Source organism: Aythya ferina, assembly GCF_964211825.1.
Source record: "Aythya ferina genome assembly, chromosome: 13".
In the NCBI taxonomy this organism is placed as follows: domain Eukaryota; kingdom Metazoa; phylum Chordata; class Aves; order Anseriformes; family Anatidae; genus Aythya; species Aythya ferina.
The window spans coordinates 20,108,713-20,122,844 of NC_140311.1; the positions used below are offsets into that span (position 1 = coordinate 20,108,713).

General features: G+C 45.5%; 2 protein-coding genes across 8 annotated transcripts in view; both read right to left on the reverse strand.

Moving 5' to 3' along the window:
- The window catches only part of STAG2 (STAG2 cohesin complex component), a 75,174-nt gene extending 67,759 nt beyond the window's left edge, over nt 1–7,415 (reverse strand). For 4 of the 7 annotated variants that reach the window (XM_084534014.1, XM_084534015.1, XM_084534011.1 and 1 more), the window contains exon 1: nt 7,206–7,415. The gene's annotated coding sequence lies outside the window, so the exon portion shown is untranslated. Of the gene's footprint in view, nt 1–491; nt 713–7,205 lie in introns of all 7 variants that reach the window. The other 3 variants (XM_084534016.1, XM_084534017.1, XM_084534013.1) reach the window with 2 other exon arrangements.
- LOC311443879 (uncharacterized protein) lies at nt 2,362–7,749 on the reverse strand (the record flags this gene model as incomplete). Its single annotated transcript, XM_084534453.1, has 4 exons — nt 2,362–2,960; nt 5,316–5,398; nt 6,740–7,320; nt 7,447–7,749. The coding sequence occupies 4 exons, from the start codon at nt 7,747–7,749 to the stop codon at nt 2,911–2,913; spliced, it is 1,017 nt and encodes a 338-aa protein (XP_084390579.1). The 3' UTR covers nt 2,362–2,910.
- Between the last annotated feature and the right edge of the window lie 6,383 nt (nt 7,750–14,132).

Below are 14,132 nucleotides of genomic sequence, written 5' to 3' on the forward strand. Positions count from 1 at the left end.
ATCAAGGAATACTCCCCAAACATACAGCAGGGAATAGAGCATGGACAGGGAATTAATCTTGCTGGTATTGCAAGACAACTTTGGGCTTTCCAAATAAGAATAGTATGATTTGTAAAAGACAGGGGAAACTTTACTTTCTGAGGAGCTCAGAACTCAAGCGGCCCAAGTCCCACAGGAGGAGGACAGGTTTAAGCAGGAGGCTGGCCAAGCCCTCCACAGGGCCCTTCCCTTGGCCCTTGTCCCCTCACCTAAAACACATCAGTTTTCCATTGTGCCAATGCTTCCAGGGAAGCAATTGCCAATTTGCAATGCAAAGCTTGCTTTTATGGGGGGATAAAGATACAGTGTTTTGGATCCAGTTTTCAGAAAGGTACCTAGAGCAATGATAAAAATAGAACAGCGCGTGGCAGCACGCCAGACTGGAACTTTCCTGCGAGAATGTGGTTCTCATACCTACAGAGTTCAAAATAACAAAATTTTAAATTACTTACATTGCTAATCTTAACTTATGAAGATCATACTCCTTCCTTTTCAACTTGACTTAAATGGAAGCAGCCACTTGGTATCAACTTTCAGTCCCGTTTGCCTGCCACGAGCATAGCACGGCCGTATTTAGGCTGCAGTCACTTGTCATCCTTGCTTTTGAGTTTTTATCAAGTTTCTCCATTCTTTTTCCTTGGAGGAAACATCATAATTACTCAGCTGCCTGCTTCTAGGAAGATCAGAAGTGAAATGAAAATTACTGCCAGGGGTCAGAATGTAGAGTCTTACTACTCAAACAAATTAAATTATTTGGCCACTGTATCCATAACTATCCAAAATACCTTGTTCCAGGACTCATGTCACATAAAATCACCTTTAAATTAAAAACTAGACACCTCAGACACATGCTGCATGAACTAGAAAACTGCATTTCTGACATTTACTACTCACAGGATTTTTTTAAGACCCTTTGGCTATCTATATACTTAACTGCCCATAGTAAGGTAATAGAAACAGCATAAAAATATGGATATTGAATATTCCCTCTCAAATCACACCCCTACTCCATGCAAACTCCCCTCACACTGAACACTCTCCCAAATAAAACCAGCCAATTATATTATTTGCACGTTATCTGCTTACTAAGACTTGATACAGGTCCAAACTTCCAGAGTTCATCTTTCTTAAGGGATAAACTGGGATTTTTACCTACAGGTAACTGCACAAATGAAAAGCCTCATCTTAAACCTCTTATTCTTATTTGCAAACAGAGCAAAAGTCCGACTTTTTTCCCAGATGAGATGCTGAATGAGAGGTGTTGCCTCACAAAGCTCAGGCTGAAATCCTACATTACATAAAAAGAAAATAATGCAATTTAGCCATAACCAAGAGCTGTAACGTTACCTCCAAACCCAAGATCCCCAGGTCTTTCCAGGCAGATGGCTCATGTTAAGCAGTAGGAAAATAACCGTATAAATGCCTGTTTGCTGTGTGACAACAGGTAGATCAGCACCCCTTGAAAAGGGGCACAGGAGGGACAGGCACGCCCAGGAAGGACGTCCACCCCGCAGCAGGTCCTTCACTGCCTGCAGGCTGAGCAACATCTCACCAAACCTCGGCAAAACCTCCAAGCCTGCTCTAAGGTACAATCCCAGCTGAATGAAGCACACATTCCTAAGGTCTGTTGTTTCTTTTGTTTCTTTTTTAAATAGCCACTATCTTTGGGAAGGTTTGGAGCTTTTTTGAAATGCATGTTTGATCTCTTTTCATGACTTGCCAATAAAAAACCCTTAAGTTTGGACTCTGGCTCTAATTGTTTGCGTCAATCTAAACCACTGCAGAAGAATGTATTACATGGTAAAATACATCAGTTGAGACTTCTCTTCCCAATACAAGCAAGAGTCATCATAAGCAAGTGTGTGAAATTTTGCTTGCCATATCAACCCTGAAACATCAGGAACCAACACAAAAATACTTCCATTGCCAGGAGTCACACGGAAGCGCTTATGAAAAGCTGCTGTAAGGAACAAATCTTCTACTGAACTTCTCCTGTCATACACACCTCCCTTCTCCTACCCAGTAACTAACCTGTAGTGAAACAGAAGCATAAAAAAGTGAAACGTACAAGGGTGTGTAAGTGCAGGACAGATAAACCATCAGAATCAAAGCTGTAAGAAAACACAGGACCAATCCACCAAAACAATGGCATGCTCTCTTCTACATACTTGGTTTTGGGTGGGTATTGTGGTTAATTTCTCACAGACCACAACCAACCCTCTGATATATGCTAGTTTTCTCACATCTACTTATTCTAATCATATTCTTTTTTTTTTTTTTTTTTTTTTAAAAAAAAAAAAAAGAACACCTCCCACAGGAAAAGTTATAGCAAACTACACAGTCAAAAAAATAAAAAACGTACCAAGTAGACAATAAAATACAATAGATACAAGGATAAAGCAGCTACAGGGAATCTAACTTTTAATTTCTCTCTGAAGTCATAATAAGACAAGAAGTATCTGCATACAAATGCAGTTCTATAGACACTTGGTTCTGACTCAGATTGGGATAAATAAATTTAAAAATAGACAGCGCTCCTCCATGCAGCTCTGTAGCAAGTAAGGATTAGAAAAGAGCTAATTGCCACGTGAAAGCCAAGGGGTTACCCGTGAAAAACATAGGAACAATTTTTTTTTTTGCATCCCTTTTTCCAAAACTGGGTGCCAGATCTCTCCTCAGCTCTGATCAGTTGAGGGAAATAAGTTAGTAAGATGAAAGAAGAGAACTGTTTCACTTTGTCTGTTTTTCTACCCAATATCTCACTGGTATGTGATTTTCTTAATAGAAAGTGTTGCAACTTGGAGATGAACAAATACTAAAAAAGGACAGAGTATATACTGTGAAACACTGCAACAGCATAACCCATCAAATTCAGAAATCTTTAGGAAGAGCCCAACCAACCAGTTTGCTCCGGAAAGAACCTTAAGAGAAAAAAAAATAAAAATAAAAAATGCTAGCACGAGAGCTTCAGCTGCACTGACATAATACTGCAAAGCTTACCGAAGGTCCTCCCTCCCAAACGTACTTGGCCAAAGCAGAAGCTTGGGTCTGCCTACCTTCAAAGAGCCCCCCCAGAGTGGCCTCCCCCCCACAGACCCTTCCCAGACCACTGCAAGTGCTGCGGCTGAAGTGCGGCCCCACAGCGCTCCAGGGCTTGCTCCAGAAGCTTCCTGTTTCCCAAGCCACAGCTCCAGTTACCAGTTTCCCAAGGGCTAGGTTATCAATAAATTCTCTCCTCCTTTGTCAATGACCCTCCAATAAGGAAGCTTAAGTTTTCAGAACATGGATACATTAAGCGATACTGGGAAAATGAGCAGGGCTTATTTAAGAATATTAAGCTGTTACGTTGATGGCTGCCATCAATCACTTCTTCCCATTACAAGACAGTTACTGAAGCAGATGAAGCTCTTAGAAATAACAGCATCTAGCTGACAGAGACACAATCCACAACACATCCCTTTCCCAATATGTTTTCTTGATTCCTCATCTGAAAATAGACGGATGGTACCATTCTGGAAATTCACACCTACAATATATTCCAAGGTTTTAAAATTACTCGGGGAAGAAATGGTCACACCGTAGTTAGAGATAACGCCAAGTTACAAACCTCATCTCATTTGACAACACATAGCACTCCAGGAACAAAACCAAGAAGCAAAAGTAACCGGCATAAATATTTGCTTACTTTGGGGGATTCACTTGACAAGAACGAGCAACTGAAGTGTTTAGGGTTTCTGTCAAACATCCAGCCTGCTTATGCTGGCACAAAAATGACAAAAAAAAGAAAAAAAACACAACACCCTAATCTCTCTTATATTTGCCTGCAGCAACACAACTGAGACATCACCGCAAATGAAAATGACAAATGACAAATCATCCTAAATTTCAACTGTGAATGACAAAGAGCAATCTAATAAAGTTCGTAACACTCTGACATGCTAACACCATTCCATGATTTGACTAAGTCTAATGTAGTTGCTTCCACCAACAAGAGCACTCACTTTCAAGTGGTTTGTAGCCTGCAGCTATTTTCTACAAGACTACAGGAGCATGTAATATCGAAGAGAATCTGTCTAGATTACTTTAAAAACAAAACAAAAGAATTTAGTTGCCATGGATAGATTGGACTGAAACAAAGTAAACCTAAGGAGACTGCTCATTATTTACACTGCTTCCAAGTGGAAATCATTTCATTCCATACATTTATGATTTAAATACTTTAAGATGTAAAGCAGAAATGTGCCATATTTATGGAATTAATTTAGATTAATGGCCAGCTAATTGAATACTTCTATATTTAAAATGGAATTCTCTCTAATCATGTAACACAGCAATTGTTTTAAACCAGGTATTTTAATAAGCTAGGAAGCAACCAACTTTTTGTCACTATGCAGATCTCAAATAAATATTATCTATATATTAGTATATCCAAATATTAATTTGAACCAACTTATTCAAAGCAGTAATTTCTGCTTTCAGTTGAGAAACATCAAGACTTTATGTCTAAAAGAAAAGACCTCTAGATAAATTTTAACTAGTCTTCTAAATACAAGACTAACGAGCCCTAATGTTGCTTACTGACTTGACTTCACATCACATTCCAGAAACCGTAAATGGACCAAAAAAAAATTTAAATACACAACTTTGGCACAAAGTTGTATGTCAAAGTATGTAACATGAGAGATACCTGAGTGCTAGGAAATTTAATGGGAAAATTACAGTCTCCCATCCTCCCATCTCCATGGCTACTTAACGTTTGTTTACCCAGTGATAAGTTCACCACAGTTAGGTTAATTGAAACAACAGCAAAAAAATAATAATAAAAGGACACGTTTCCCTCACAGATTGCTTAAAGACCACCTGTAGGTAATAAAGCAAAAAATGATTGGTTTTGCTAAAGATCAGTCACAAGAACCTCCCCGGTCAGAAAGCAAGAACTGTTAGAAATGGGAAATAATTCCTATTTTTCCCCTTCCGTTTTGAAGCTTGCTTTCTTTTTAACTCCTCAGAACAACGTGGGGATTCCAGCCCATCCAGCTCCAAGGCAAGAAGAAGGCAGTTGACGCCACCAACATGGTGGTTGCCTCCTGTCCCTGCTTTTATGGGAAGGGCTTTTGGGGCTGTAGGGGAACAGGGCAGGGGTACCCAGCCACGGTGAGCGTTGCGATTCTGTGACTCATCACTGCAAGGCTAATGAGAGCTGGGGCTAATGAGCAGACCAGGAAGGCAAAGATTAAGGTCCACCAATTGCACAACCACTCCTGGTATTTATTTACCCGTGGAGAGCAAAATATCCGCGTGCAGGCCGGCTGGTTGCGTCCCAGGCAGCTCAACAGTCATGAAGTGACTGGAAAAGGGACTGGGGGGGGGGAAAAGAGTACGAAAAGGGGAAAAAGTTGTTCCCAAGGGCCTGTTTTTGGTATGAACGAGCCAAGAGCGGGGCAGAGCTCCCCCCGGAGCCCTCAGCCCCGCTCAGTGCCCGGCCCCGCAGCCCCTGAGGGCACGGAGCCGCCGCCTCCCGCCCGGGGCCGGCCAACGAGTGGCAGGCGGCGGCGAGGGCCCCGCCATGACGCACTTCGGGAGGCCCGGAGCCCGCCCCGCCGCCGGGCCCGGCCCTCCGCGGCTCCAGCCGGCCCGGGAAGGGGCCGAGGGGCCAGGGAAGGGCCCAGGGAGAGTTATGGGGATGCTGGGTGTGGGGCGCAGAAGGAGCGGGGGGGTTCCGCCAGGGTGCCCCGAGATAAAAGCCCAGCGCTGCCCGCGGTGTTCGCTCGAAACGATAAATAAAAGGGTGAATCGAGGAGCGGCCAGTTGACCCGGGGAGCACCTCGCGTTCATGGGGAAGACGAAAAACACTCAAACACGCGTAAATAATAAAAAGTGCGGAGAGAAGTGGGAGGGGGGGAAGCGCGTCCCCCCAGCCCCTTCCCGCGGGGGGGGGGGAGCGGGCGGCGAGCCCCAGCCGCCTACCTGGCACGGCTCGGCACGGCCCGGCCCGAGCAGCGCTATCGAAAACAAAAGTGGCGCCAAAACCCCCCGGTACGGAGCGGCTCCTTCCTCCTCCTCCTCCCCTTCCCTCCCCCCCGGCCGCCCAGCGGGGTCCCCACAACACGCGGCCCCCGGCGCCAGCCGCCCGCTGCCCTGTGCGGGGCTAAGAAAAGTCCCGACAAACGGCGGTAATAAGGATTAGCGATAAATCGCGCCCAAAGGGAAGCCGCCACAACTCCTTCCCGCAGCGGGCAGCCGCCGAAAAGAGTCGCTCGGAGGGCAAAAGCGAGTTCCACAAAAGCTTCCCCCTCGATTTTTATTTTTTATTTTTAATTCGGGGGAGGGGGGCACAACTCTTCGGGACGGGGCGGCGAGAGGAGGCTCGGCGGGGCCGCGTCCTGGCTGCGGCCGGGGGCAGCCGCAGTCGCCACAGCCCCCGCCGGAGCGCCCAGGAAGGGGCGAGCGGAGCTGCCCCGGCTCGGCGGCCGGAGAACCGAGGCACGGGGCCGAGAAGCCGGAGCCCGCAGCGGGACGGAGGGCGGGCGCTACCCGGGCACGGAGCCCCCCCCCCCCCCCCCGGACCGGCCTCCCCCGGCCGCCCAGCCCGGGGCCCACCATTTTGGGCCGCGCGGCCCAGCGCCCTCCTCGCCGAGCCGCGGCTCCTCCGGCCCCGCCGCTTTCCCCCCGGGCCCCGACCCGCCGCCGCCACACGCACACACACAATGCCCCGGTCCTCCATCTTGCCGGCAGCCCCTGCTCGGCTCGGGAGAAGGGGGAGGAGGAGGCGGAGAAGGAGGTTCTCCATTTTAGCTCGTCGAGCGCCGGGCCTGCTCGCGGCGGGAGGAAAGGGGACAGCGGGGGGGGTGGGGGGTGTGCCCGCTTTCGGGACCCTCCGGGGCTCCCAAACAGCGCCGCCGCCGCCGCCCGCCCGCGTCCCCCCCGCTCCCCGCCGAGAAAAGCGGGGGTGGGGAAGCTGGGGGCCGGGAGTGTTTTCGCGGCTCGGCCCCGCCGTCCTCCATCTTGGCTGCGCCGAGGCCCCGCGGCCGGCCGGCCTGCCGCCCCGCGCCGGGCCCCGCAGCCCCCCGGGGACCGCGGGCCGCCAGCCGGCCCCACTCGGCCGCCGCGCTCCCCGATCCCCCCCTCCAAACTTCCAGAAGCTTCGCCGCCATTTTCTAACTTACCTTGCCCGAGCCGTCGGCGGAGGCGGCGAGGAAGGCCCGGGCCCGGAGCTCCGCTCCTCTGTCCCCGGCCCGGCCCCGAAGACTCGGCCGCGGGGAGGGGGGCCTCGGCGGGGGACTCGGGGCAGGGCGCTGGGAGCGGGCAGGTTATTTAATTTGGCGGCGGCGCTGGGGATTGTTTGGGGTGTTCGCTGCTCGGCGGCTGGCGAGCGAATGGAGGGCGCAGGCGCCACCTGGCGGCCACCGGGCGCGGGTCGCTCTCCTGGGCGTGGGGCGACATCTGCCGGCGGCCGGCCGCGGGGCCGGGCCGCGCCGAGCGGGGTAAACAAGGCCCCGCGCATGTCCGCGCTGCTCCCAGCGCCGCTCCTGCCCTTGCGCGGCCGGGCGCCGCGCCCCGGCGCGGAGGAGGGGGACGGCGCGGGGCCAGCTCGGTCTTCCCCGCCGTAAGCCCGTGTCGGTAGCGGGGCTGAGGAGAGCGGCGGCGGTAGTGGCACCGCGGCCGCCTCAGCCTCAACCCCAGCCCTTTCCCGCCGCCTCGGAGCTCCATCCCTCCGCCCCCCCGCAGCCTCGTACAAACTTCCGAGGGTCGCCCATGAGCAGTTTTCACTTCACGGAGATGAACGTACCACTCGTGTGTGGTTATTCCATTTCACAACGCAGCAGGGTGGTATGCTTTTTTTTTTTTCCCCCTCTCTTGTGTAATGCTAAGCACATTACTCATGCTGGATAGTTGCACATAAGCTTATAGTTAGATTAGTCAGCACAAGAACATTTTTTTGTCCTGGTAATTAGCCTCTCATCGTCCCCTTGTGTTTATCTACTTTTAATTTTTGGGGGAGGGTTAGCATAACTAAGCCGGCGCTCAGCGGAGGAGCTCTGTGCACCCGCCTAACAAAGGCAGGACACTTAAGGGAAGAGCAACCAGCAGTTCCTGTCTATTCAAAGCTAAGGTGAGGCCTCACAGCGCAAACGACACCTACAATGGAAGTTGCGATCAGATAAGGAGTGGCTGAAATCAACTAGCAAAGATGGGTTGATGGCACGTAACAATGCTAGACTTACATGTAATGTTGCTGGGTATGTGTAGAAGACCTGAAATAAATTATATTCAACTTCAAGAACATTTTTTCACTTCCTGTCAACACCAAGGACTCAAGGGAGAGCAGATTTATGCATTTAGAAATAAAAATTTTAATTTTTGTTCCTGTCTACGTATATGCTAGGCACATTACTCATGCTGGATAGTTACGTGTAATCTACACATGCATTGTGTTACTTCTGTAGAAGGCTAGAAAGAAAACATAAGGGAAGAAAATCAGGAGAAAGATTTCCTTTCAGGCAACGCTTGAAAATAGCATCTTGAGTCATAAATCTATGTTCAAGGTTTCAGTTACAGCTACAGGGGCCGTTGCTGATCTTTAACGGGAACCTGCTAATGACTATCTGGAAGTTGCAAAAGAACTGTGAATAAAACATAGTCTGTTTAAAATTAAAAAAAATAATAAAAAAAAAGGTTTTAAACTTGCTGTGATGTAGATGGATGTTAAATTACACACAGAAAAAGATCAAGAAGAACTGGATCTATTTGTGTCTTCCCTGTACAGTCAGCTTCTGACAGCTGCCAGATAGACAGCTTTTCCATGAAAATAAACTGCACTCTTCCAAAACTAATATTTTACTTGCACACAGAATTTCAGTAACATATCTACTTGAGGTACAGTAGGGCTACTCATACTAAAACTCAAATCCCAAATCTTTTAAGATTGTTATAATCTACTGCAACAGCTGGGAGACACACCAAGCTGCCTTGGAGTCAGGCATGAAGACATGTATCCAATATTTGCTATATGGAACCACAGTGCTTTCTCAACACACTTGACCTCATAGCTGAGGAAGGTTTTTTCTTTTTTCTTTTTTTTTTTTCTTTTTCTAAATACGTTTAACAAGAAAAATGTGTTTAACAAAGAAAACATGACATAGTTTTTAGGGTGTGGTTTTGAAGGAATGGGTGTACAAGCACTGACAATGCTGTGGCAGATAGTTCAGCCCATTTCCAAAGCTGTCTTGGACCTTAAAAGCCCAAATTAATAAAACTTCTGTGTATCCTGACTCACGTGACAGAGTTGGTTTTCTAAGCTTGCAACAACAAATCATGGAAGCCCTCTAGAGACCAGACTCCAGGTGCAACAGCTATCACAAATCATTGGGCACAGAGGCTGTTTAAGAGGATTTTGCATTCTGGTTCACTTCCTCCCTCCCAGTTGTTCCATTCATCCATAGATGCTGTCTAAGCAAAACTTCAAAACTTGCATCATCAGAGAAGAGGGAGGCCCATTTCTTTCCTACATTTTTTTTTTCCCCCAACATATCCCTTTTCAGATGCTATTTAGAGTACAACTACAAAAACAATTCAGACAGCACAACAGAAGATGTGGGGAACTCCTAGAGGTCTGGAATGTGTCTGCTCTGTTCCAGGGAAGAGAAGACAAGGTTTTTTTAACCCAGCAGTGCCCTTGAAGGATTCATAATGCAGAATGGCACTCAGAAGATACATGAACTGGTTTCTGATGGTTATTTATAGCAGACATCTAAGATGCAACCATAACCATCTCTCAACCTGTGGATAAGAATACAGGAGATAGAAAAGTTGAGTAAGTTCTTAACCACTACATTTGCTGTCTTGTGGAAGATAAAAATGGCTCTGTGAAGAGCCTAACTTCTGCATTTTCTCCCAAAACTGATCACACTTCTGAGACTGAACCTTCCAGTAGCTACAACAGTTAAGGAAATAAGACAATAAGGAAATAGAGACCTTTTAAAACTCAGCTTTCTAGAAAGGATCTGTACCTGATAGAAAAGTTTTGAGAAAAAATGGTAGGAGAAAGTACTTTACAGGACTACATCAACTTTCTTACAATAGCTACTCTTAAGACTTCAAAGTCCACTGTTACTGATAGTGAGTCCAATTCAGAGATTATTTAACAATGGCTTCTGCAACAGGGATTTTTTTATGATGTTTGATCCAAAGAGTCAGAGATTAGAGTCAGTCTTGATCAGAGTCACACATTTAACAAACAGTGCTCAGAGAGAAGAGATCCCAAACCAATTCCACGCCTCAATCAACGGCTAAAGGTTCATCACTAGAAAAGAATACCCCCCAAGCTGCCAGATGGCTGACTCATTCTTCCAGGCAGGAGACTCATGCTCATGCCGCTTCCTTTTCTTTGAGGACAGTGAAATACGAACTCACCCTGCAATTCTACTTGTAATTCTTCTCTTCTATTAAAAAGAAAAAAGACAAAACCTTTTACTTCATTATGTTTTATTTGCTTATAGAGTTGGAACAAAAAGAATTTGTACACTGGATTCATTCCCAGGTGAGGTGATGACCTTGAATTACCTGTATTAAGTAAGCCACTTTTATCTGTTTAGTTGGGGACAGAGGGGAAAAGCAGTCTTCCCAGTCCAATTTTGTTTCCCAGATTTCTGACACTGGCTCAGAGCAAATTTCCCTAGAGTGACTAAGGCCTTCTGGAGATGAGATATTACATAACAAAAATAAAGACCCAAAAATGTTACTTTCCCATAATCCACAGGAGAGAGATTTCACATCGGTAGCTCCTTAGGCCTTTCCCTGTTCTGTGAATAATTTCTTCCTTTTGTGGTTTACATAAATTAACCTTGCATGCACCTATTTCTCACCAGTCCATTCCAGAACACCTCACCCAAATCTGATTTTTCATGGATTCAGTAAGTTTCTGCCTACCGTGCTCTCAGACCTGCAAAGGAGTACACAGTCACAGCCCATACATACCCTTATTACTAAAAAAGAAGGAAGTTTTAACTCTGCTTCAGTGATGGCTCTAGAAATTAATTAAAAGGACATGGCAAAAAGGTATTTACCAGCAGCTTCCCTCAGCTGTCTGCTTGCCGCTTATTCCCCAAAGCCCCCACCCTCATTCCCATATTTGAGGAGAAGGGCACTTGCTATGTCTAGTTCAAGGTAAAAAACCCATAACCACATTTTAAAGCTTTCATCACTGAACTGTGTAAAAGCCATGCCAGTTATTAGTAGGAAATAACAAAAAGCCCTTCTCCTAGGTTCAGTCAGGAGTAGTTGCTTTCACTTGAGCCACGACCTCAGCCTTAAAGACAGGAAGGAGGAAGCATTACTGCTCAGGCCGCCTCTCCTGAATCAAGCACAGGATCTGTTCCAGCTCCCAGACATAGGGAGGTTTCAGAGGACACAGCCAAGATGTCCATCCAGGCAGAGGTGCAATGCATCATGGACCTTTTTATGAGTCATGGTAGCACCTGTGACGAAGAAGCACAGGTACCAGAGAAGCGTGTTTCAAACTGGGTGAGTTGGTTCGGTCAAAAGGTACCGTCAGAGGCAGGAAACGACAGATGTTAGAATAAGAAAAAAAAGAAAATAAAAATAAGCATAAAAATAAAAATAAGCATAAAAATAAAAATAAAGGGATGGGTCAAGAAGCAGACAAGCTGCAATGAGGCATCTTCTGGTCATGAACTGGGAAGCAGTTTTAGCTAAGAGACAGCTTAAAAAAAAGATACTGAGACTACACCATGCCTTGGATGCCCAGGGCTGCTCACCTGTGAGGAGCATGCAGTTCTCAGCTGGTTGGGCTTCTCCAAACCCTAGGTCCCTCAAAGACTGACACGGAGCCAGCTTCTTCCCTGAAAACTGGGGGAAGAAGGCAGGCTTGTGGTTAGATGAGATTAGAGTGGAACTTGGACAGAAATGCTGTTAGTCAGCTTACACTGCCCAAGATCGTAGAGCAAAAAGATTACAAGCAAGTCAAATGTATTTGTTTAAATTGTCATCAATGAGCTTTGAAGAAAATGATTCATCAAACAAATGAGTCAGCTCTCCTGCATTTTCAGGCAAACACCAGTTTGGGATGTTGACAGTGGATCAGTTTATCTTGGTCTTTTCCTCAGAAACTACAGAGGCTGAAGCTTAGGAGGTTGGAGTGGCAGTAAGTGCAATGAAGGCTTGCTGCTGACACGACAGCTAAGGATAAGGAACTGATTGGTCTTTCAGATAATAAGCCTGCATGGTTTTACGTGGCTGACTTATCACATTCCCAAGATCCTACCTGTATCTTCATTGAGATTTTGTCTTATAGAAGCAAAGCATAACAAGTGGCAAGTAATACAACAGTTTATGACATCTTGGCGGTTTGCACAGATGTTGAAAACCGTTAAGATAAAAATACCATTTTTAGAACCTAACTTCCTTTAGCATGCTTATAGAAGTACTGTAAAGCCTCAGCAACAGCAACTGCAACCAAAGCAATTTTCCCTCTGTGCTCCAGGGCAGAAGGTGCTTCCAGGAGCTAGCTCTTTTGAAGATTAACTGTTTGCTTTAAGTGACAAACCTCATCACACTGTTTTAAGGTAAGAGAAATTGTGTCAGAGTTCTGCAGCAAGATCCAACTTCATAAGGTTAAAAAGACATATTATGAGTAAATAAATATAAGTGCTCTCCGCCTTGGTAATTTCTCAAAGTTAGAGTAATTAATTCCCCAAGATGTTCATGTATTTCTACTAAACTTGGCTTTTCAGTACTTACTGTAATGATTTCCCTAGTAGTTTTCACAAAAGCACTCTGCAAAGGACTCTTTCATTTGACAGTAAACTCCATTTTTCAATTATCAAGCATTTAACTTTGCTGCTGTCAATAGCTGCCCATGCTATAAAATTGTAAATTAGTAATTATCCAAAGGCAACTAAGTAGTTTTCACCTATCATGCAACATCACACATTTATAATAAATGTAATACACTTTCCTCCCAGATTTTCCAGAGAATTTTGTTTATCCAAGCAATTTATAACTGAAAATGTACTGTCCTCTTCCCTATCATAGGAAAAAGCAAATTTGTCTGCTACGTCCGTCACAGAACTGTATTCTCTGAATTAACATTAATAATTTTACCATAACATTGATGTCAGTATTGCTTAAGTAAGTTTATTTTAACCTTGGTTAAACAAATTGAAGACAAACTGCTGGAATCCAGTTTGTATTTATTATCACAGCTCTTTGGCCTCCCCACAGAAAGCCATTTTACAATTATGGCACAATAATTTCTGTACAGCAGCATCAGCAGGTCTCTTGAAGTGTAACACAGTGATTCACGAAGCTGGCAACATACTTTCAACAACCTGAATCAGTGCAAAGGCAAGGCAGGGTCAAAGCAAAGGAAAAATATTCTTGATCAAATTTTCAAGCTACTCAGCAAAATTTACTCACACAAAACAAAAACAGTATGGGCACAGTGCGAGTATTCACTCATAGCTCAACTGCAGGAGGAATGAAGTTGATCTCACTGGAGAAGACAGTCATCACCCTTCACAAAGCAGGTTCAGGAGGTAAGACCAACACAGCCATCCTGCATCAGGCTTGCGATGAATGGAAGTGCTTCTTCCCCTCTTTGACAACCAGCCCTCTTGCTGGTAAATCTCACACAAAATGGAAGGTAAAAAAGAACACTGCTCAAGAACTCCTTCACATACTTATCTCCACAGAATATTGCAAAAGCCAGAAATATCTCCAAATCTTTTGTCAGTCTATGACATTTTTGGGTAGGCCTTACACATAGTACGCTAGAACTTGCATGCTTTGAAAGGCAGGACAGATTCTCTTCTGCCACTAAATATCACGGCAGCAAAATTTACTACACCTTCTGAAGTTTAATCCTAGTATACAACACTTAAGCTTGAAGTTTACTATGAATACGGTAATCAAGTGCTTGCATTAACCTCTCACCCAGTTATATTTTTATTTCTAATGGCCCATTATCTTTATGTTAATTTTACTATAAAAGCTAACTTTAAAACTAGATGTCTTAGATTAACAAAAATGAGAACTTTGAAGACTTCAAATTATTTGTCCTGCATCTTCAGGCA